Genomic DNA, 21,938 nt, shown 5'->3' on the forward strand with positions numbered 1-21,938 from the left:
CCCTGTCGACCCTTCTAAATTCTCTCTCATCGTACCACCATGCCTCCCCAAGACGCCGTACCCTTCAAGATCGCAGTCCCAGACGGGAAAATCCAACTCCTCCGTCAGAAGCTCGACTTGGTCAACTTCCCCGACGAGCTCGATGATTCGGGCTTGAAGTACGGCGCGCCGCTAGCTGATATCCGCCGTCTCGTCGCTCGGTGGAAGGAGGGCTATGATTGGCGGACTCACGAGGCCGCTCTGAATGCTGAACTGCCCCAGTTCACGCTTGATATCCCTGTTGAAGGGTTTGGAACGCTTAATATTCATTTTGTGCATCAGAGGAGCAAGGTGGGGGGTGCGATTCCCTTGTTGTTCGTTCATGGGTGTAAGTTCCGTGCCTTGTCGTATTCATTTTTCTGAGAGCTTTTCAAAACAGGGCCAGGAAGTTTCATTGAAGTGCAGAAGCTACTTCCGCTCTTGACTGAGCCCTCCTCTGCTGAACATCCGAGTTTTCATGTAGTGGCTCTCAGTCTGCCTGGGTATGGGTTCTCGCAAGCGCCGACTAAGCAGGGATTTGCAAGCGCACAGTACGCGGAGGTAGGCTCGAACCTCTGGATTTCCAAATTGGAGAATATTCATCCCGCTCAAAGGTCGGGCATAAGCTCATGCTCGCTCTCGGATACGATGCCTACGGTAACTTCGTCTGTTGTGCTTGAAGCTACGACTCTAATATTATCATTCAGTCATGCAAGGAGGCGACTGGGGAGCACGCGTTAGTAATAGACTTCGCCATATCAACGTTATCACTAACCTGTAACCCAGATCACTCGTGTAATAGCCGTCAAATATGGTGGAACCCACGCAAAGGCATGGCATACCAATTTACCTCTGTATGTATCCTTCCTATTCTTTTTTACGAGAAAGTACTAACTACTGGTTCGAATCAGCGGAGCCAAGCCCCCGATATCGCGTCCCTTACTCTGGCTCAAGGACCGCCTGATGCCTTTGACTGCGGTTGAGAAAGAAGGCATGCAGCGTTCCAAGGTGTTTGATGCTACAGGTCGCGGATACTTCCAGGAGCAGGCTACTCAGCCTCAGACTATTGGGTATTCGTTGGCTGATTCTCCCGTCGGTGTGAGTGGTCCCCACGATATAGAATTATGCTACTGCTAATCGATCCTACTACAAGCTTCTTGCTTGGATTTATGAGAAACTGGTCAACTGGACGGATGGATACCCATGGGGAGACGATGAAGGTAGGCGCTATTTTGTCGATCCGATTTTTCACTCAACGACGTGTCACGCAATAGTATTAACCTGGGTATCGATATACCTGTTCTCCCGCGCAGGCCCAACGGCATCTGTGCGAATCTACTACGAGACAAGGCAGGAAGACGCTGCCAACGCACCCAAGTCAAAGCCATCGAGCTTTGCTTCCCCCAAGATGCCCATACCAAAGATCAAACCATCCACCATCCCCATGGGCGCTTCGTATTTCGCGAAAGAAATCCGGCGGACACCCAAGACGTTCGTGGACATTAGTTTCTCCTCGTCCGGCTTATGTATCTGACTAGTTTGCTCGTAGGTGGACTCAAGCGATAGGTAACCTCAAGTTCGTATCCGAACACGCTCATGGAGGTCACTTTGCGGCGCATGAGAAGCCATCGGAGTTGGCGGATGATTTGAGGAAGTTTTTTGGCAGAGGCGGGGCTGCAGCGGGGGTGGTTCCTGGGAAGAGTGGGTATAACTGAAGTATGTGAGTGAGTGATAGGATTGATTCGAATGAAAAGACACTCCGACACAGGATACTTCCGTTCTGAGCTTCGTGTACACGCATCTTGGAGTGAAGCAACGAGAGGGGTCGGCAGTAGAAGTATCGCTACTCTTATTTTCCTCCTGAGCATCATCCAGCATAATAAGGGCTTCTTGGGCAACCTGCGATACAAGGAAGGAAAGATGCACGACGAAATCAAAATCACTGCAAAGATAGTGTAGCGAGTAAGTATTGGGGAAAGTGCATAAAACTCGAGGTAAGATCTCATCTCATCTCATCATTACATTTACACGGCACGGTACCTTCAGGCATACCGGACGCAAGGATACAGGTGACTGCACTACGAAACCCAAATCCTCACTACCCTCTAGTCAACCCTCAAGCCGAGCTCACAATCGAGCAACCCACATGGAGCAACCTAAGCCGTTGTAGAACTTGAAGACCCATAGAAGGGAAACTCAAAATCAATAATCCCCCTACACTAACCACTACTATAGACCGGAACAGAATCACAGCGTGCACCAGGTGTCTTTCCTGAAGTGTCTGTATACTTCTGGACCTTGGTCCGTCGTCGCAGGACTACGAGCGATATTCAGTTGCACACAAGAGTACCATATGCACGAAAACGTACTATTTCCCAAGTTTCGGGTCCATCCATGTCCAATCAAGGCAGTCAAGAGCCCAGCTCGGGATCAAACACACAGGCACCAGGAAGGAAACGATCTCGCCGCAAATGCCAAAAATGTGGAATGGGTGAAGGGTGTAGGGGAAATACTGGTATCGCCAACTGCAGAAATCGATGCCAGGATTGTGGGCAGACAGGTTGTACTGGGAGGGATAACCGTAATCCAAAAAGGAAGTGTGCAACGTTGGCAGGCCCTAAGCACTAAGGAGGCAGTCGTTCGTGAGAAGAGGGGATATATGGGTGGGATTGGCAGAGGACAGAGATAAATATCTTCAATTTCCGATAATAAACTTATATATTCAAGCTATAGATACTAGTGCATAGGATGCGGGTATAGGGAATCAACTGCTACGGGAAGAGAAGCGCGACGGGCACCCATGGAAGACGGGACAGGGGCTGTGGTGGTCGGTCTCGGTGAAGGCCGCGCCGGCGTCAGTATACGACGACGGGCATTGATCACCCAGTTGGATACTTGGCTCATTGACAAGCCAGTAGCATCGCACAGCAGCCTCTCCTCTTTTTTAGTCGGATAAGGATGATCCGAGTGACGATGGAGCCAAGCTTTGAGGAAATCTGTCGTCTCCTTTGGCAGTTTGCCGCGTTTTCGTTGGGGTCGCTCAACGGGTAGAGCGCCATCTGGACCCACAGACTGGTACGCTGAGTCGGCAAGGGGCAATGCCGGGAGGGTTGGTGGGGGGGTTGGTGGGAGGGAATGAGAGGGATACGAGCGTTGCTGGCCTGATATACGCAACATGGGCGTTGGGTATGACGGACGAACAATGCCAGGCAAGTTGTTGTTCCAATAGTCACTGTTGGCGGCGTACGTCGTGGCAGTCACCTCACTCGTTGGTGGGAAAGTGTAGCTGGCGGGGTTACTAGACGTGTATGAGGGCCGTGGATAGGGCGCGTGCCGCCTACTCTCTAAGTGGAGCGTCGAGAGCGACGAACGACGGAATTCACGGGTATCGTCGTTGAAGCCGGTGAAGATGCTGTGGAACTGGATGCGGTCATCGTCGAGGGTGGGGAGGTCTGGCATGGAGCTGGACGACGTGAGCAACGATGAAAGCCGTAAATGGGGCAAGTACCGCCTCCCCAGATTGTTGGTGTTTGCTGGAGAATACGGGTGCGTTCGGGACCTCCCAAGACCTGGCCAGGAGGCAGTCAGTGATTGTACCAAGAGCGGCATAGAACCACCATGTGCTGTTTTTGTAAGATGCAAACTCTCTAAAATCTGTTCCGCATTAGGTCGCTGACTTGACACAGTTGCGAGACACGCCGTAACGAGTAACCATAGTTCGTCGTATGGGAAAAGATTTAAAGGTGGCCTTGGTGGACGACCTTGCTTCGTCAGGACCTCGTATATAACACCAGCGTCATTCTTGATATTACTAAAAGGCGGCTTGCCAGTAAATATCTTGGAAAGAAAGTCAGAAGAATGTGATGACGGTGCGTTGCTAGCCTACCTCGAGAACAGTACATCCGTAGGCGTAAATATCCCTAGCGGTGAGATATGATTGGTCAAGTAGTGTCGAATTAATATACTCGAGAGCTAGCCAGCGGATGCTTCCTCTGCTCATCCTAGAAGAGCTGTCGAAAGCCTGTGATTCCGCGAACAGGGAAAGACCAAAATCAGCAAGACAGCAACATAGATCATCCATTACAAGAATATTTGCCTGAGACAAGTCCATGTCAGGGTAGCACTAGGAACTTGATAAACCAAGTAAACGCACCCCACGGATGTCTGAATGTACCACTGGAGGATCGAGATTGTGCAAATACTTCATCCCTTCGGCAACCTGAATCAGCTGGGGAATATAAATCCAGCTCTCGTCAATCTCACACAATGTCTAGCGTACCGTTGTAAGGCGATTGTGGTCAGGATGGGCTTCAAGGTAAGACATGATATTTCCATTGACCATCCACGGAGATATCAGGCAATAACTGGGAGTGAAAAGGTCTTCGTTGACTCCCAAGAAGGGAAGGATATTAGGATGGCGGAGTTGCCTCCATACGAGAGCTTCCTTGCAAAAGTCCTGCAGCCAGTCAAGATGTAGTTTAGCTTGTAGTACGTCTATGACTCACTCGGAGAATCTTTGTCCGAGCTTGTTCGGGGACGAAAATCCGAAGAACCTTCAAGCAGACTTGAGTATCATGAAGACGCCCCTTCCATATGTCCTGCCAAGCAGCCCGTATATAGACCCCCATTCGTTAACCAAGAGTAGATGGGCGCTTACTGCAAATCCGCCGCCGCAGACGGGATTTGTTCCTTCTCTGGTCGCATTTCGAGAGAAAAAGGAAGAGGGCATGATATTGCGGGCCTTGCTCAGCTCTCGCAGACATTTCAAACAGGCTGTACGATATCCATCTAGACACGAGGCATCATCCAGCTCCTGATAATTTATTAGATACTCCATTGTTGGACAGTAAACGAACCTGTTGCAGTATATCCATAACCATAGTTTCCACCGATGGTGATATCAACTCCACGGTTCTCCAAGGATGAGCCTTATTACGAATTATACCCTGAATCCAAGCTCGTACATCGGTTTCTTCGTCGTTGAGGTTGATTTGATCCCAGCTGAGCAGACTCGGAAACCACAGACCTGGCGGAGGAGTGACACTTTCTCTGCGTATAGTAACATCGCTGCCAGGTATCGTCATGGTCGGAGGTGTAACAAATGTGAGGAACTGGCGCTTATCAGGCGATGCCAGGCGATGCTGCACTTCTGCCGGGGACGCTGGAGGGTCCGAATAAAGTGCCGATGAAAAATTTGGCCGGAATATATATAATATGGACAGTGGGAGACCCACAAGAGCAAGCGTTAGCGTCTTGTATGACACATTGAGAGGCGCGTGTCGGCCCCGCATGTCATGTTATTGTAATACAGTAGCAGAAACAGAAAAGAACACGCTAGCAGTGAGTGATAAACTTGACAACGTCTATCGAAACACGGCTCAACACTAGATACAGGCCCTCGCCACCAGAATCTCGTGCTAATAAGAATTCCATAAAGAACTGAAGAAGAGACGAGCAAAAAGGACGGACTAGTGTGTTTCAAGTTCATGCTTGGCGAATGAATTTCGCTGGGCTTCAAGTTCGTGCATAGTCAACGTATGCGAGCGTTAGATCAATACATTGGCAATGTACCAAGCAAGAAAGGAAGCAAGATGATGAGAGGTGCAAAAAACGGGAAGTTTTGACAAGGGGTTTGCAATCTCGCGGGAACAGTTTAATTAATACCGATTTTTTAGCCCTACCTTACTTGCTGTTCGTGCAAGCATCTGATGGATCTCCACGCACGTTGAAGCCAGATTCGCCATTTCTTTGACCTGGTTGCATCTCAATGGTCGGCTAAATTCGAGGGAGATGTGTTTGCCCAGATCGTGGAGTGCCAGTGGAAAGTGTGCCCAATGAGCTTTGTTGGTCGTAGAAGGAACTCGAATGTGAATTGGTGGTGAAATCTTTCGAGTTGATATCCTAGACGTCTCGCAAAACAGTTACATCGTATAAATCACTTTTGCCGTAGAATTCGGAATTTGAATCCGACACATTCGAACCGAATGAAGGGTGAATCCACGAGTTTCGTAAGAAAGGTCGCGATTTTGGGAACCTTGGTCTTGGACCATATCGGTGACCACAGCTCGTGGCTCGCCACCACTGCGTTAAAGATATATGTGAGCCGGAGAGGCAAATCAACTTTCACCAAAGCATCGATGTTGGAGAAACCGGCAGACATATATTGGTGCTTCTGGAAGCATTTGCACGAGCCCGAATACCAAATGGTGTACTGGATCATGATGAGTTGGATGCGTGGACGTATTCCTTGCCAGAGGGTTGCGCCTGGTACATGAGGGGTATAAAACTTGAAGAGCGTTGTTGTGAAGTTCATGACCAGGAGCCTTGAAGGCGAAGAGGTTTCGAACGTTGGAAATACTGGCACTCTGGAAGCAACAGTCAGAAATGAGTATTACATAAATGGGGGAACGGAGGAAACCCAATCAGGTCTGGTAATTATTATGGGCAAGAACAGGTTCCGACTGACGGGACGTCGCTGGGGAATGGAGTATTCATTGTCTAGTATATCAAATAAATTGTATTACATTACATACCAGAAATAACCTTTCATCATGAAAGTCATCATCGTCGCGGTGGTATCGGCGGCCTCGCAACCTACCACGCTCTGCACACATACCTACCTTCCAACACCACCATCAAAGTCTACGAATCCTACCCAAGCCCTAATACAGTAACATCGGGCATCGGGGGTGGTATTGGCATCGTCCCCAACGGTCTCCGCGCGCTCAACGCCATCTCACCACCATCCGTACTCTACCTGAGAACGCACGGGAACGTATGCCCCTACTTTGTCATTCGAAACGAAAACGGAACCACGCTAGGACGACTGGGAGGTCTAGATGATAGGATTCTGCTCCCCAGGGCATCGGTACACGAGAGTTTGCTGTTGGGAATCCCGGATGGCGTAGCAGAGTGGGGACGAAAGGTGGTGGAGGTGAAGGAGACGGCGGACGCTGCTCAAGTTGTCTTTGAAGATGGCATGGTAGAAACATGCGACCTCGTCGTTGGCGCTGACGGCGTCAAGAGTGTATGCAGACAGGCGCTCATTGGCAAAGAGGCCTACCAAGCACGATACGAGTACGTCTCTTCTCTGTTTCCTATATTTTCCTAACCATACATTCAGCGGCCTAACTGGTGTCGGCGGCTTTGCACCGTTCGCGTCCCTCACACCCGCCCTCCAACGTGGAATAAAGGCTGACCAAGCAGCGATGACATTCAGCCGCAACGGGTTCTTTGGTTACGCTCTTTCTTTGCCTGCAAACACCCCCGTTAGCGAACAGCAAGTCATGTTCTGGTCGACATACGAGACCGACACACCTCCGTCCCGTGATTTGCCCTCAGAAGACATACGCAACATCTTCATCCAAAAACACGACTCATGGAGATCTCCCTACACAGGCGCATTCCGTCAGATCATCGATGCTGCGTCCCGACCCACTACTACCGACTCCCGCTTCACCAAATGGCTTGTCCTACCTCGCTACGAAATCCCGCACTTGCCATACTGGACATCCCTCCACGGGACCGTGCTAGGACCAGCAATAGGCGCTGCAAGGATCATCCTCATGGGTGATGCAGCCCATGCTGCCTCACCTGATTCCGGACAAGGCGCGTCGATGGCCTTTGAAGACGCCCAAATGCTCGGCCTACTACTCCGCCATTACCTGTCCCACTCCGATCTACTTCCCAAAGTCGCCAAGGCATACGAGGATATGCGGATACCCCGTGTGGGCAGGACCCTTAGACTGGGGAGACGCCAGGCGGATGGCAAGCGCGAGATCAGTCGGTTCAAGGCCGCAGTCAGGGATTTAATACTTTGGAATATGTGTACGCTCTTCTCGCTCTTCTATTTTCATCTTATCTTACCGCTTCAGGTCACCTTCTACTTCGTGTCCTGCTGTGGCTGAACCCGACTCATTTATACAATGTCGAGAAAGAGGTAGCTGAATACAGCTACGACTTGATGAATGCTTAGAGCGAGTGTTGTAACATTATTTTGTATGATAAACCCTTTCTGAAATATTCACACATTGACATACGCCAGGCTAGACTACCTTGCATACACACGAATTCTTTGTGTCATTCGTGAGCACCGTTCTCGTGTATATTCAGCGACAGTCTATTCAAATATGGATCAGACGTCAGTCTTCCTTGAACGTATTAGAACGCACTACTCGACTCCGCCATGATTCCATGCGCCAATAAGTAGCCTGCACACCCCTCCTTTGATACGACTATGAAGGACATCATCGTTGGCGAGGACATCGGTGATCTTGCTACCTACTTCGCCTTACACACCCACCTACCCTCGAACGTCTCCGAATCCTATCCGACCCCCCAATACCGAAATTTACGACAGCACTGGAATCGTTCTCAACGGCTATCTCATCGCCTAGCAAATTCATCCCTATAATAGGTTTTCCGAAATCAGAACGGAACAACGCTAGGTGGTGATAGAATCATACATCCGTGGTTGAGAGTTCAATGCTGCGAATGGTGTGGTAGAAGGTGAGGGAGGTAAGAGAGAGACGGACTTTTTACGTCATTATGGGCTAGCCGCTTCTTCTCCCCATCAAAGCACTGCACTTCTAACCGCCCATTCCCCAGCATCTTCGTCACTTGGGTTTATTCCTGTCTGTCGTCGTCGTCGTTTTCGTTCTGTCCTCGACGACGATTTTTCCTCCCTGGACCAAAATGAGGTGTTTTTGACGGCCGTGGTGGTTGGGATGAGGGTCAACTTCCGATTCCTTCACCCTTGTCTTCATACTTCAAGGTCTCGACCTCAGACTCAATTCTCAACCGTCATATATCGCTGAAATGCTCAGCATGTGGCCATTATTCCCGTGAGTAAAGGAATACTCACAATGTTCATATGTTTCTTACAAAACATAATAGACGATATGAGTTGGAAGCGGATTCGAGGAAGGAAGGCTTGGTATGAAGTTCCGCATGGATTCAGAAGTGATCGAAATTTCTCTTGTACCTGTACCGCCAGCCGTAGACGCTCAGACGAGGAGCTCCAAAGTCGGAACGTCGACGCTCTCCTCACACCTTTGTTGAAATCAAAGACTCTGTTTCCTGACACTACTCAAACGATTTCCTTCCGAAATCCCATCGTACTCCAAGGACAACGAGTCAAGGAACAGCACTTGCTGAGCTCCGTCGAAGCAAACGCATTAGCAGACCGAATGGCGACGAACTGGGCCCTCTTTAGAAGCACTCACGGGTCAGCGGAAAAGAGGAAGGACAAGCGGAGGGCTCTGGAGGGAAGTGCCGCAGAAGAAGCGGATGAGTTGATTCGCCAACACTTACAAGTCCCCAGAGCCTACCGCGCCTTGACGTCGGCGCATCATCTCCCCTTCCAAACGACGTGTCTTCAGCAGTGCAAGAGGCGTCGTCGAAGCAAGCGCACCAACCTTCCTTCCCCAGATGCGGAGAAGAGAAGACGCAAAGGTGTCGTGGAGGAGTTCGAAGTCAGTGGAGCCAAGCATCCGATATCGCGTCCCTTAGTCTGGCTAAAGGACCACCTTCTGCCTTTGAACGCTGTTGAGAAAGTTTTCATCCTCCCAAGGCGTTTGATGCAGCCGGTCGCAGATACTTGCAAGAGCAAGCTACCCAGCCTCAAACTATCGGGTATTCCTTGGCTGATTCTCTCACCGGTGTGAGTGGTCCTCCATGATACCTTCTGCGTGGCTGTTAACTGATCCTATAAGCTTCTTGCTTGGATTTACGAGAAACTGCTTGACTGGACAGATGAATACCCACGGGGAGACGATGAAGGTGAATACTTCTTCTGTCGACTTGAGTTTTCACTCAACAACGCGATAGTATTAACTTGGGTCTCGATATACTTTTCCTTCCGCACAGGCCCTACGGCATCCCTACGAATCTGCTATGAAACAAGGCAGGAAGACGCTGTTGTTGCGCCCAAGTCAAAACTACCGAGCTCTTCTGCGCTCAACATGTCGAAGAAGCCCACACCAAAGGTTAAACCATCCACTATCCCCATGGGCGCTTCGCATCTCGCGAAAGAAACCCAGCGGACACCCAAGACGTTAGTTAGTTTCACCTCGGACCGCTTGCGCAGCTGACTGGTTTGCTCTTAGATGACCCAAGCTGATAGATAACCTCATGTTCGTATCTGAACATGCCCATGGAGGTCACTTTGCGGCGCATGAGAAGCCGTCGGAGTTGGCGGATGATCTGAGGAGATTTTTTTAGTAGAGACGGCGCTGCAGCGGGATTGGTCCCTGGGAAGAGTGGGTATGACTGGCATACATCGATGTAGTACGGAGGTGTACACAACGGGCCAGGTTCTCTGGGACTTCATACCAAACCTCCACGTCACTCGGGTCGTCCCAGGCAATGAGAGGATTGGTGAATGAATGCACAGTTGTGATTGAACGGGAACAAGATTTTTCTAGTTTCGCTAGTAGAACATTATATCGTGGTGAATAGAAGTATACTACTGAGCAGGAGTAAAACCAAGTATCATGTAATCTACAGCAAGGTTTCAGTGAGTTGTTTGTAGTAAAGCAAAGCATAACGATAATCAAAACGAAAAAGGGAGGAGAAAATCGGTGCAGCAATATTGGTACGATTCGCTTTCTGCATCGCCATCGGGACGACTAGAGTTGAGGGATGGCGCCTCCAATCAGAGAGCCAACATCTTGGCTGGCGGTGAAGTAAGGACATTCCCATCTCCGGGTTCTCCCATTCGAACACGTTTTGCATGGTAAATATCAGTCCCCCAAATTGCTTGTGAAGGTTCGAGGTGTATTCTTTCTGGTTTCGTGCAGACCGCTGATCTTGCAGAGCGAGAGATTTTTCTGGGCTCGATGATCGACGACGCCTTTCCACTGGAAGGTGCGGTCTGGGTAGATAGGGTTTGGCAAGTGGGGGTGACAACTGTGTAATATCACAGTGGCAAGAGGCGTAGAAAATTCGAGGGCACGAGACCTATAGAGCCATCCATCTTTCTCGCTGTCCCACCAATCTTCAGATGTCCTTTCAACGTCCAAAATCTCACCGGCGGTGAAGCTGAGCTCGTTAGGATCAGCAGGCGAAGCTTCATACGGGTAAAGCGCCTGGGTGCGGTTTGAATACTCTGGTGGCAAGAGGCGTAGATAATTCGATGGCACGATCCCTGTAGATCCATCTAGCTTTCTCGCTTCCCACCAACCGTTAGATGTTATTTTCACGTGAAGAATCTCACCGGCGGTGAAGCTGAGCTCGTTAGGATCAGTAGGCGAAGCTTCATACGAGTAATGCGCCCGGGCACGGTGTGGATGCTTTAGTGGCAAGAGGCGTAGAAAATTCGAGGGCACGACACCTATAGATCCATCCTTCTTTCTCGCTGCCCACCAATCTTCAGATGTCCTTTCAACGTCCAAAATCTCACCGGCGGTGAAGCTGAGCTCGTTAGGATCAGCAGGCGAAGCTTCATACGGGTAAAGCGCCTGGGCGCGGTTTGAAAACTTCTCCAGTGGCACGAGGCGTAGAAAATTCGAGGGCACAGTCCCGATAGATCCATCTATTTTTCTTGCTTCCCACCAATCTTGAGATGTTCTTTTAACGTAAAGAATCTCACCGGCGGTGAAGCTGAGATCGTCGGGAACAGTCGGTGAAGCTTCATACGGGTAAAGCGCCTGGGCGCGGTTTGGATACTCCGGAACAATGCTTGGAGTTGTGGTCGTGCTACCATTAACATTCTCCGGAGCAGTCAACAGCGGTGAAGGATTTTTACGATTGCTGAACGGGCTGATTGGGGAATAAGAGTCAAGAATGTCAAGATCCGGCTCGGAGGTTGTTTGAAGTTGGATCAAGAATTCTAAAATCCCTTCCACATTTGGCCGCCGGCTCGATAGAGTTTTGAGACATGCCATGACGAGTGACCATAGTCCCTCATCCGGGAAAATATTTGAAGGTGGTCTCAGTGGACAATTTTGTTTTGTCAGGACCTCATGTATAACACCAGCTTCGCTCTTGATCTCGCTAAATGGTGGCTTTCCGGTAAATATCTTGGAAAGAAAGTTATAAGGGTGTGATGACAGTGTGCCGCTGGCCCTACCTCGACAATAGTACAACCATAGGCGTAAATATCCCTAGCAGTGCGATATGATTGGACAAATAATGTCGAATCCATGTACTCGGGAGCTAGCCAGCGCACGCTTCCTCTGCTCATCCTAGATGTGCTGTCAAGAGCCTGCGACTCCGCGAACAGGGAAAGGCCAAAATCAGCCAGACAGCAACATAGATCATCCTTGACAAGAATATTTGCCTAAGAGAAGCCCATGTAAGAGGTGATGCGAGGATAGTAAGCAGGGTACCTGAACGCACCCCACGGATATCGGAATGTACCACTGGAGGATCGAGACTGTGCAAATACTTCATCCCTTCGGCAACCTGAACCAGCTGGGGAATGTAAATCCAGCTCTCGTCAATCTCACACAATGTCTAGCGTACCGTTGTAAGGCGATCGTGGTCAGGATGGGCTTCAAGGTAAGACATGATATTTCCATTGACCATCCAGGGAGATATCAAGCAATAACTAGGAGCGAAAAGGTCTTTGTTGACTCCCAAGAAGGGAAGGATATTGGGATGGCGGAGTTGCCTCCATACGAGAGCTTCCCTGCAAAAATCCTGCAGCGCGTCAAGACGTAGTAGTTTAGCTTAGTACAGTGCGTGACTTACTCGGAGAAGCTTCTCCCGAGCCTTTTCAGGGATGAATATCCGAAGGACCTTCAAGCATACTTGCGTATCATGGAGACGCCCTTTATAAATGTCCTAACAGGGAGACCGTGCATAAAAACAAAATCGTCAACAAGGAGCAGATGGACACTTACTGCAAAGCCGCCGCCGCCGATAGGGTATGGCCCTTCTCTAGTTACATCTCGAGAAGAAAGGGAAGAGGGCACGATATTGCGGGCCTTGCTCAAGGCTAGAAGACATTTCATACATGCTGTACGATATCCATCGGTGCAAGACGTGTCATCTAGTTCCTGACGACTTCATTAGATCTTTCAGTACCGCCGATTAGGCTCTACAGCAAACATACCTGCTGCAGTACATCTATAACCATCATTTCTAGCGATAGTGGTATCGACTCCATGGATCTCCAAGGACTAGAAATATTATGTATGAGACTCTGAATCTGAGTTCGTACATCGGTTCCTTGGTCATCGAGGTTGATTTGATCCCAGCCGTGCAGAATCGGACGCGACAGGTCTGTCGGGAGAGCGGGGCTGTCGACGAGTGCAGCGCTCTCGTTGTCAGGTATCGGCATAGTCGTATGTGCAACGTGCCTAGGCGCTTATCTGCATTCTACCGGTGAGACGGTCCGAGTAAAGTGCCAATGAAAAATTCGTCCGGAATATACATATCATGATATCAATACATTGGTAATGTGCCACAAGAAAAGAAGCAAGATGATGAACAGTGCCAAACAAAAACTCAAACTTGTGACAAGAGGTTTGCAATACGCAAATTCGCGGGGACGGTAGGTGCTAACCAGCCACAAGTTCAGGGAGCGTTCCTTCATACATTGGCACCAATGGAAGCTCACTGGACAAGAAGCTAGACGAGGCTATGGGCTAGTCCTGGACAATTGGCTATGCTTGACACTGGAACGGCGCTTAGAAGATCTTGTACTTAACGGCAGAGAAGACGCCAATTTTCAATATACCAAATATGTCAGAGCGAGGGACCTCACACAAGACGCACGAACTTGACGAATACCGAGTCCACGAGTGTGTGCGCATCCAAGTTCAAAGGTTCAACGGCGCAGCTTCGTCAATCATCTAATAAAACTCTACCAAGCGATTTCATGGCATTTCGGCGTCTCATTGTTGGACAGCGGATAGTTATGTATGTGTGTTTCAAGGTATCAGACGTATATTGGATGATAGCCCGTAGGGTAGATTTGGTCGTGAATATCCTCTATTGAGTAAAGTACAGACAGAAATGCAGAGTACACTGAACTTGAAGTCAGCTACGAAAAACAGGCCGGAAGAAAGGCACGCACGTCATGAATGCAACACCTAGATATCGTCGATGTCGACTTCACCCTCATCTCCAAACTCGAAGGTACACTCTCCATCTTCTTCGCCAAACGTATCCGTCTCGTTGATTTTCGCGTTCTCCGGCAGCTCACCGTACGCTTTGACTGCAAGCAAAGCATATCAGCGACGGGGCACTAAGAGACTTGGGGAAAGACGCACGATTTCTTGCCTCGTCAGCAGTATACTTGACAATCACGTCAGCTTTGTCGTCTTGGAAATCCCGGAGCGAAAGGAGGACGATGTCTCCTTGGTTGATCCACACCTGTACGCCATCAATGAACTGCTCAAGACACCACGAAATGGAGAGACGCACTTTTTTCCTCATTTTCCCTCGGATATGGGCTAGCCGCTTCTCCCCATCAAAGCACTGAGCCTCTAACCGCCCATTCCCCAGCATCTTCGTCACTTGGGCGTATTCCTGCCCATCCTCCCGGAAAACAAGCTCACGCTTGTCAGTCGTCATTTTCGTTCTTTCCTCGGCGGCGATTTTTGCCTCCCTGGATAGCATCGGTGTAAAAAAATAGGCGCTGAACGAAACGTATAATGCGCACCTTTCCTTTATTCTGGATCCCGAATCTTTAGTCAATTGAAAACCGATGAAAAGATGAAGGCACGTACCTTGGGCATGTTGCAGTCGTTAGTGTCTTAAGCCGGTTGATGCGCTGGTGATAGGGCGACAGCACAGGCAGGAAGGTGGTGGTGATGATGGTTACCTCGAAAGAAGTGTCGCCCGTCTTAGCTAAGCCGTGGGCATTTTGACTCGATTTAGAGTCATCGTCGATCAACCACGTACGCTTCCGGCCTCACTCGGACAAATGCATTAATGTAGACCGTGTATTGATAATTCTAGTAACTAGCGATGTGACGATGAGTATGCTACATAGTATGTGGTTGATATGTGAAGGCAAATAAGTGAAGAAAGCAGATTAGGGAAGAGACAAGCGAGTAATCACACCATATTCTGCTCACCGCCAAATTTCCTGTATGTGGGATCGTCTTTCGGGGTATCTGGATGTAATTGAAGTTTTCCTTCCCATAGCGCGGCGGATGACACAGATGGATCATTGTGTGCAGGATCCGACAGATTACCAGGCTTGATGTAGCTGTGACCAGCAGCGACAGCTCCTGCCATCATAGTCGGGGCCATTGTGAGGAGTGATGATCTAAAAAGCCAAATGTCGTCAGTTAAATCTAATTCATGCAAAATGAGAATACTAACAATCGCATGGGTCCTTGGTCATCTGACAAAGTTGCCCGGCGACTCTTGACCACGAACGAAGACGAACGAACTCGGCCACCTCTCAGATTCGCGAACGTTCCGAGATTGTCTCTAACGACAGTAATTGCACCGGTCCATCCTTCATTGTCAGCATTCTTGGTTGGGAGAACCTCGCTTCGCCCAAGGAGTCCCAGTTTCTTGAAGACTTTCTCGAACGGTTTGGTGGGCATTAACCGAACTGCCACACCCAGTGGTATCGAAACGACGCCCAAAGCCAGGGAGATACCCCATTCCCGACCACCCACACGGGTGACCTGGAACGCAGCACCTCCAACAAAGACGATAAGTATTTGTACACCAACCTCTGTTCCAAAGAGACATTAGAACCTTCTAAAAATGACCAGATTGGCTTACCGATAAACGTGATACCCATGAAATAGTAGTTCTTCGTGATTCCCTCGAATATATTGAGCTTCCTGTCCAATCGTCGGCAATTGACCGAGTTGAAGATTTGTGCGAAGACGAATGCGTTGAATACCAAAGTCTGCACAACAGTGTTGTTGTGATCAGACGCATCCAGTCCAAGAATTGTGAGACCAAGGAAGTGGAAGATTAGCGAGATGATGATTTGATAGATCGACTGGAACAAGATCATTTTGTACATGTCCGCAGAAAACAACGGCGCCGTCTTCTTATCTGGCTTACGATCAAGCAGGTTTTCTGTCGCGGGATCCGTAGCAAGAGCTAGTGCAGCGAATGTGTCCATAATGATATTGATCCATAGCAGCTGAACAGCCGTAAGAACAGGCTCCTCGTCAGTAGATGCAACAGCCGTCACAAAAGTGATGACGACAGCCGTTATGTTGGTAGATATCTGGAACTGCAAGAATTTCCGGACAGCATCATTAACACAACGTCCCCAAATGATAGCCTTCACAATCGACGAAAAGTTATCGTCCATGAGAATGATGTCTGATGCCTCTTTCGCAACTTCTGTCCCTGCAATGCCCATAGAGAATCCGACATGTGCAGTCTTCAGTGCAGGTCCATCGTTAGTCCCATCACCAGTGACACCGACAATTTCTCCCAACGACTTGAGGGTCTCAACGAGGAGTTTCTTGTCCTCCGGAGAAGAACGCGCCAATACTTGAAGGCGAGGGACAATCTCGAGCATGTCATTGCGGTCGAGCTTGCGGAAAATGGGTCCTTCCATGATTATACCACCGCTTGTATAAATCCCACATTGTGACGCAATTGAACGAGCAGTAAGGACGTTGTCTCCAGTGCACATCTTGACCGTAACGCCGGCTTTGTGACATTTGGCGACGGCGTCGCGAACACCTTCACGAAGCGGATCTTCAATACCCGTGATACCGATTAGGGTTAGATCTTGTGCGAGGGAGGCGTATTCGACCTATAATTTACGACATTAGTCACAGACGTCATTGTACGAGGTGAGGCCAATTCACCTCGTTCTGTTCATCGTGAACAGCATCGGGAGGCGGCCAAACGTCAAAGTCCCTATAGCACAAGGCGATCGTTCGCAGAGTCTGGTTGGCGTAGAAAATGATGGTGCGAGCAATGTTATTGGCTGAGTGGTCATCAATCTGTGTAACCTCAACGTCGTCCCGCTGGGGACTGGAGTTCCCAGGCTTCTGCACGACGACGTTATGGGTACACTTCCTCGACAAGATCTCACTCGCGCCTTTAACATAAAAGCGCCACTTCTTCTCTCCCAATTTGACGACCACTCCCATCGCCTTGCGCTCACTAGAAAAGGGAATCATCTGGACGATGTCCGAGCTGTCTCGCGTCTTTTTGAAATCCGCCCAACCCAACTCCCGAGCAAACTTGAGGAGAGCTGTCTCCGTCTTGCTACCAACGAAGATCACCTCCCCAGATTCTGGATCGGTATCCTGGAAAGCAGTGGAATTTACCGCGATAGCTTCGTTAAAAAGGGAACGTAATGCAGGTGTCATAGCATCATTCAGTTGCGACTGATCGATAGAAAAATCGTTAGGGTGTTTGCGGTGACCGGGCTCTTCCTCGCCGACATTCGTGCGTGTTTGATTCTCCTCTAGCTGGCGAACAAACTTGGCGTGGACACCGACAGACCCAGCAACAACAGTCATCACGTTTTGGGTGAGGGTGCCTGTCTTATCCGTACAAACGACCGATGCGTTTGCCATGGTCTCGCAAGACCCCAGGACTCGTACCAATAAGTTTTCGTAAGTCATTCGTTTCGTCGCAAAAGCCAGTGCGAGTGTCACCGCTAGCGGCAGACCTGTAACAAAAACGGAATCATTAGTCGGTAAAATATCCCGCGGTTTTAATCAAGACACACCTTCTGGGACAGCAACTACAATCAGCGTTACAGAGATAATGAGGATATTCACGAAAGCAATCCCCTTTTCGTTCGCCGAGCTGCCCGAAGTTTCAGTCAACATCATATAGACCATAAAAAAGCGGGTTGTACAAACCGGACAGGATCGCCAGAACCCAATTGCACAAAAAACCGAATCATTAGGGCAGTAAATAGTATCAGCCCCGCCAGACTGCCAACTTTGGCAATGAGTTCGGCTAGAAAGTTCAGCTTGAGCTGAAGAGGCGTATTCTCCCCACCGCCTCGCAACGCTGATAAAACCGGAAACGAGGTTAGCCCGAATATTGAAATCACGAGCGTACGTACCCATCATAATTCTTCCGTTGAAACTTTTAGTTCCAACAGCAACAACAACGTACTTGCCGACACCTTCCAATACCTTGGAACCGCTAACGATGAAACAATCTGTATGTGCCAGATCTGCTGTGCGACCCTCCTTTTCTCGTCGTCTGTGAAGCATAGACTTGCATTCTTCAAAGGTGGCCTTCTTGAAGGCGTCTGATTCCCCTGTTGTGCAAGACTCGTCGCATCTGACATTGTGTCCTCCAAGGAACACACCATCGCAGGGAACAATCTCGCCCGGCTCCAGCAACGCGATATCACCGACAACAACCTCCTGAAAGTACCGTGAGTCGACCGACACAGCAAATACGTCTGCTGACTACATACTTTGACATCGATAACTTTCTCAACGCCGTCACGAATGACCTTAACTCCACGTTCCTCCTTTCGTTCATTCAAAGTTTTGAATTGGCGTTCCTTCTGCCAGTCATTTAAAGAGCCAACTACCACCTTTTGTCCCACGATGTCAGAAAAGCTGTGCGAGAACGATAAAGATGACATATGCTTACGACAATGATGATTGCAACCATAATAGCAACTCCTTCCACCCAATCCACTGGAGGACCGTCGCTGGGATCTCGAGCAACACCAAAATCTTGAAAGAACCCGAGAGCAAGAGAAACAACAGCAGCAATAGATAGTAAGATCTTCATTGAAAAGGGTCAATATATGTTCAACGCCCAAGAGAGGGACATACCAAAACTTTATCCTTGAGAGCGGTCCACATGAGCTGCAGCAAGGTCTTACTACGACGCTCGGGCAATACATTGGGCCCATAAACGCGTCGACGTTCTTCTAACGATGTCGCGAACGCAGCTTCATTGGAAATATCAGATGCATGAGTAGAATGAACATCTCCCCCAGGCTCTGTGAGGGTGATAGCAGGCACCTCCTTTTCAGGGTCGTGTCGTTGGGAAGCACCCTCTCCCGCGCCAGGTCGACCATCACCATCACCATGCCCTGCGCCTGAGCCGAGCCCATGCATGCTATCAGAGCCGAGACCACGCAGTAGACCAGATGTTCCACCCATGTCCTCCACAGTGTCTAGGTTCTTGGGGTCGAGCATGTGAGCAAGCTCGTAGGGCTTGAAACGGAACGGTGTAGGGTCGAAGTTGGCGTCCTGCTCTAGTTCTGCTCGGTGACCGGTTATCTCTTCCTCCTTCTCGTCGTCTTTTCTTATTTTCTTCTTCTTTTTCTCCTTTGACTGATCTTTCCCCTCCTCCTTCTGCACCTCGACCTCCTTCTCAGGTGGTGCGCTTTCCGTTCGTTCACGAGAAGGTGAACGCGACGCGTCGTACTGCGTGTAACTGTGTGTATCAGAACCAGAACCAGACTTTTCACTGCGATGCTCTTCCACGACTGTTCCTTCATTCGAGCTAGTCAGAGTTCCAACACTAGCCTTGCGATTGTGTATAGGCGAGTCCGGCGAAAGAAGGTTGGTATTAAAACGAACTTCGGGCTGATTATCCCGTAAAGCGAGCGTTGTAGGGTAAGGACCGGAAGAACTGGAAAGAGTGGGTGATGGTGGTACAGATGATGCGTCGGACATGTCTGAAGGAGTCCCTGGGGAATGAATCTCGACGGAATTACGCGTTTGCCTGGGTATATGTAGCGGAGACAGCAGACTTTCATTGCCAGCATCGGTAGGAGTAAGGGGTGTGGAAACGGCTGCCTCGTTGCTGGCTCCATCGCCTGAAAAAGTAGCATCCTCGATGATGATTGCAGGACTTATTGAATGATTATGAGGTTCCATGATGTGTTGTTCGACTATAAGAGCAGAAAATGACAGTACTCATGCGTTGTGGGAGGATGCGAAGGGACGGGAGAGAGGTCGTGGTGTGCTGTTGAGGTCGTCTAAAAGATATATTCTGGAAGCCTTGGCGCACTGCCTTCAACATATTCTCCGGCCCGTGATATATATCCCAAGTTTGGAACTCAAGTACTCACACCTTGCTACTTGTAAAGTATACTAATCAAGCGCCCTGGCGGTTGGACGGCGTCTATCACAACTCGCGCCCTGTAGCGCTGATGGTCTATCTACGACGCTCCTAGGTATCGAAAGCCTGTCTTCCTTGGAATTTTCAGATTTTTTTGTCGGCAGCCAAGCCTTTACGGAACGGCCTCCGGATCAGACTTTTTTTTTTCAGTGATCACTGCGGTTTTGTTGCTTGGTAGTATCTCTGCATTTGGCGACAACCCCTCTTCATGAGTGTATTGGAAGTACTGCTGTATCTGCGGCTACGCATTCATCTGACTGGCGCTGCCTTTGCTGTTTTCAGTTGTTATGTTGACTCCATGTTGGGGCCACGGAGCCCCATTTCGTCAGTATATTGTCACCGCCGAGCTGTCTGGATCTGAAAACCATCAGTAGCCAGAAATCCAGAAATCTGGCACCACTGCACCACCTTCACGTCTTGTGTCCTCTTCTCCAATTTTATATCCCACTGTAGCGCGAATTGTGCTATATGTGTCGGCCTCCCGCATTATTCTTGGAAGCTCAGCTCAAGTTAGAAGTTCCCCAAATCCATCAGGACCTGCACTGCCTCGCGGAACACGGTGCAGTATTCTCTACTGTATTGACTACTTCTGAATTCTCCGACCACGTCACCGTCTCCTATAAGCAGACATCTTGTCACATTTTTGCAATCGGCCGATGGCGCCCAAAATTCTCTGCATAACATCCTTCCTTTCGAGTCAAACCACAGGCTCCGCCGATCCCGCGAAGCGACCCAAGCCAATCTGTCAGTTCCAAATTTCTTGTCCCACAGGGTACGCAAGTTCTCCTTTGAACTTTCTAGCCTTCCAAGCCTGCGCATAGCCTCGTTTCTATTACAGACTTAGTCTCCCTTCTCAAGCTTGGTATCTATGCCCAATTGCATGATAGTGTCTGCTTTGGTCAGCTCTCCATGCGTGTACCACATTATTATGTGACCACGGGCTTCAATCTTCCTGAAGGCTGTGTGGAACACGTGGTTTCATTTCAACCAAGCCAGTGGGTAGTTGGTTCTAGTAGGGTTCTGGTGCAGCCGCCACTACCCGCCACATCATCTGGATTTGTTCGCCACAACTCCACGAGCCACACCAAGTATATAGAGGAGCATCAGTAACTTTAAGCGAATCGAGGCATATTACTCTTAAACTCGATGGTAGTTTTGTTAAGGTCGTGTAGGCGGAGAAAGATCACCACACCATTATCGGACATTAAATTTAACGCTGACATCCCCTTTGCGTGAAACTGCGTCCGCGAAAAAGAAACCCCGAAGCGCGTTCCGACCAGAGCGAAGCTCGGTTCGTCGAGCCTGATAAACCGTATAAACAACGCGGGCAGAGTTAATATTTGTATCGCAGCTTTTTTCCATACGTAACTTGCCTACACTGCACAACCTTTTGTCAAAGATCAATCAGCTGGCTTTAAAAAATGGCCCGCAGGGCCGCATTTCTTCGGTTTTATTCACGCCGAACACGCCCACAGAACACACCTCTATGGTCGGGCCAATAAACCTTGAGAAAAAAACTGGACTCCGAGAGAATCGAGAATCGAGATAATAATAACCATCACTAAAAAAAACACGGCTTTTTCCAGGCTTGTTCCGCGCGTCCATTCCAAAGAAAGGTAATTAGGGAAATCACCGTTCCAGGGCTCTGAGAAAAAAAGAAGGATAAATAGCTCTCAACCGAGTCCGACTCCGAGTGTACCCTCAGACCCTCAGACCCTCAGTCTTTCCCCTTTTCAAACGGCTCGCGTTTCGCGAACCCTGGTATGACTCATGTATACAGGGTCATTCCCAGACTATGACGTCAAGCACTGACGCATCATGATCGGCGGCCGGCATAACGTCAGGATAAGTACGACTGCTCGCAGCTTCATAACTTGCAAGTAACAGCACTCGAGAATCCTAACGGGTCGTATCATTTC

The 21,938-nt window shown here is 49.4% G+C and overlaps 8 protein-coding genes across 8 annotated transcripts; 3 read left to right on the forward strand and 5 right to left on the reverse strand.

Moving 5' to 3' along the window:
• Positions 1-39: 39 nt before the first annotated feature.
• EV420DRAFT_1638277 (alpha/beta-hydrolase) lies at positions 40-1,733 on the forward strand (the record flags this gene model as incomplete). The annotated part of the gene is made up of 9 exons (XM_060476813.1): positions 40-367; positions 419-579; positions 633-675; positions 726-754; positions 805-872; positions 930-1,116; positions 1,172-1,238; positions 1,293-1,509; positions 1,568-1,733. The coding sequence occupies 9 exons, from the start codon at positions 40-42 to the stop codon at positions 1,731-1,733; spliced, it is 1,266 nt and encodes a 421-aa protein (XP_060335860.1).
• Positions 1,734-2,711: 978 nt separating this feature from the next.
• EV420DRAFT_1062033 (kinase-like domain-containing protein) lies at positions 2,712-4,956 on the reverse strand. The gene is made up of 7 exons (XM_060465577.1): positions 4,875-4,956; positions 4,676-4,806; positions 4,524-4,616; positions 4,298-4,474; positions 4,172-4,246; positions 3,905-4,114; positions 2,712-3,855 (listed from the first exon to the last, which is right to left on the reverse strand). The coding sequence occupies exons 2-7, from the start codon at positions 4,745-4,747 to the stop codon at positions 2,755-2,757; spliced, it is 1,728 nt and encodes a 575-aa protein (XP_060335861.1). The 5' UTR covers positions 4,748-4,806; positions 4,875-4,956; the 3' UTR covers positions 2,712-2,754.
• A 1,373-nt stretch (positions 4,957-6,329) lies between these two features.
• On the forward strand, positions 6,330-7,993 carry EV420DRAFT_1638279 (uncharacterized protein; the record flags this gene model as incomplete). Its single annotated transcript, XM_060476814.1, has 4 exons — positions 6,330-6,519; positions 6,555-7,095; positions 7,142-7,845; positions 7,893-7,993. 4 exons carry the CDS (start codon positions 6,330-6,332, stop codon positions 7,991-7,993), a joined length of 1,536 nt encoding a protein of 511 aa, XP_060335862.1.
• Positions 7,994-9,613: 1,620 nt separating this feature from the next.
• On the forward strand, positions 9,614-10,239 carry EV420DRAFT_1263184 (Alpha/Beta hydrolase protein; the record flags this gene model as incomplete). Its single annotated transcript, XM_060467158.1, has 5 exons — positions 9,614-9,679; positions 9,732-9,798; positions 9,847-9,935; positions 9,990-10,076; positions 10,135-10,239. Coding segments are annotated over 5 exons (414 nt in total), but the record flags the coding sequence as incomplete, so codon positions are not given.
• A 422-nt stretch (positions 10,240-10,661) lies between these two features.
• Positions 10,662-12,302, reverse strand: EV420DRAFT_1062064 (uncharacterized protein). Its single transcript, XM_060465579.1, has one exon. It carries the CDS (start codon positions 11,901-11,903, stop codon positions 10,761-10,763), a length of 1,143 nt encoding a protein of 380 aa, XP_060335864.1. The 5' UTR covers positions 11,904-12,302; the 3' UTR covers positions 10,662-10,760.
• Positions 12,074-13,170, reverse strand: EV420DRAFT_1062057 (kinase-like domain-containing protein; the record flags this gene model as incomplete). The annotated part of the gene is made up of 6 exons (XM_060465578.1): positions 13,076-13,170; positions 12,864-13,019; positions 12,712-12,804; positions 12,484-12,660; positions 12,358-12,432; positions 12,074-12,298 (listed from the first exon to the last, which is right to left on the reverse strand). Coding segments are annotated over exons 1-6 (780 nt in total), but the record flags the coding sequence as incomplete, so codon positions are not given.
• An 887-nt stretch (positions 13,171-14,057) lies between these two features.
• On the reverse strand, positions 14,058-14,586 carry EV420DRAFT_1618495 (uncharacterized protein; the record flags this gene model as incomplete). The annotated part of the gene is made up of 3 exons (XM_060475348.1): positions 14,058-14,182; positions 14,238-14,340; positions 14,392-14,586. 3 exons carry the CDS (start codon positions 14,584-14,586, stop codon positions 14,058-14,060), a joined length of 423 nt encoding a protein of 140 aa, XP_060335866.1.
• Positions 14,587-14,824: 238 nt separating this feature from the next.
• On the reverse strand, positions 14,825-19,881 carry EV420DRAFT_1518033 (calcium-transporting ATPase). The gene is made up of 10 exons (XM_060472038.1): positions 18,720-19,881; positions 18,532-18,669; positions 18,350-18,472; positions 17,987-18,296; positions 17,778-17,931; positions 17,642-17,721; positions 16,767-17,581; positions 15,712-16,711; positions 15,298-15,661; positions 14,825-15,241 (listed from the first exon to the last, which is right to left on the reverse strand). The coding sequence occupies exons 1-10, from the start codon at positions 19,773-19,775 to the stop codon at positions 15,028-15,030; spliced, it is 4,254 nt and encodes a 1,417-aa protein (XP_060335867.1). The 5' UTR covers positions 19,776-19,881; the 3' UTR covers positions 14,825-15,027.
• Positions 19,882-21,938: the final 2,057 nt, after the last annotated feature.

Source organism: Desarmillaria tabescens (assembly GCF_030435595.1).
Source record: "Desarmillaria tabescens strain CCBAS 213 chromosome Unknown EV420scaffold_6, whole genome shotgun sequence".
NCBI lineage: Eukaryota > Fungi > Basidiomycota > Agaricomycetes > Agaricales > Physalacriaceae > Desarmillaria > Desarmillaria tabescens.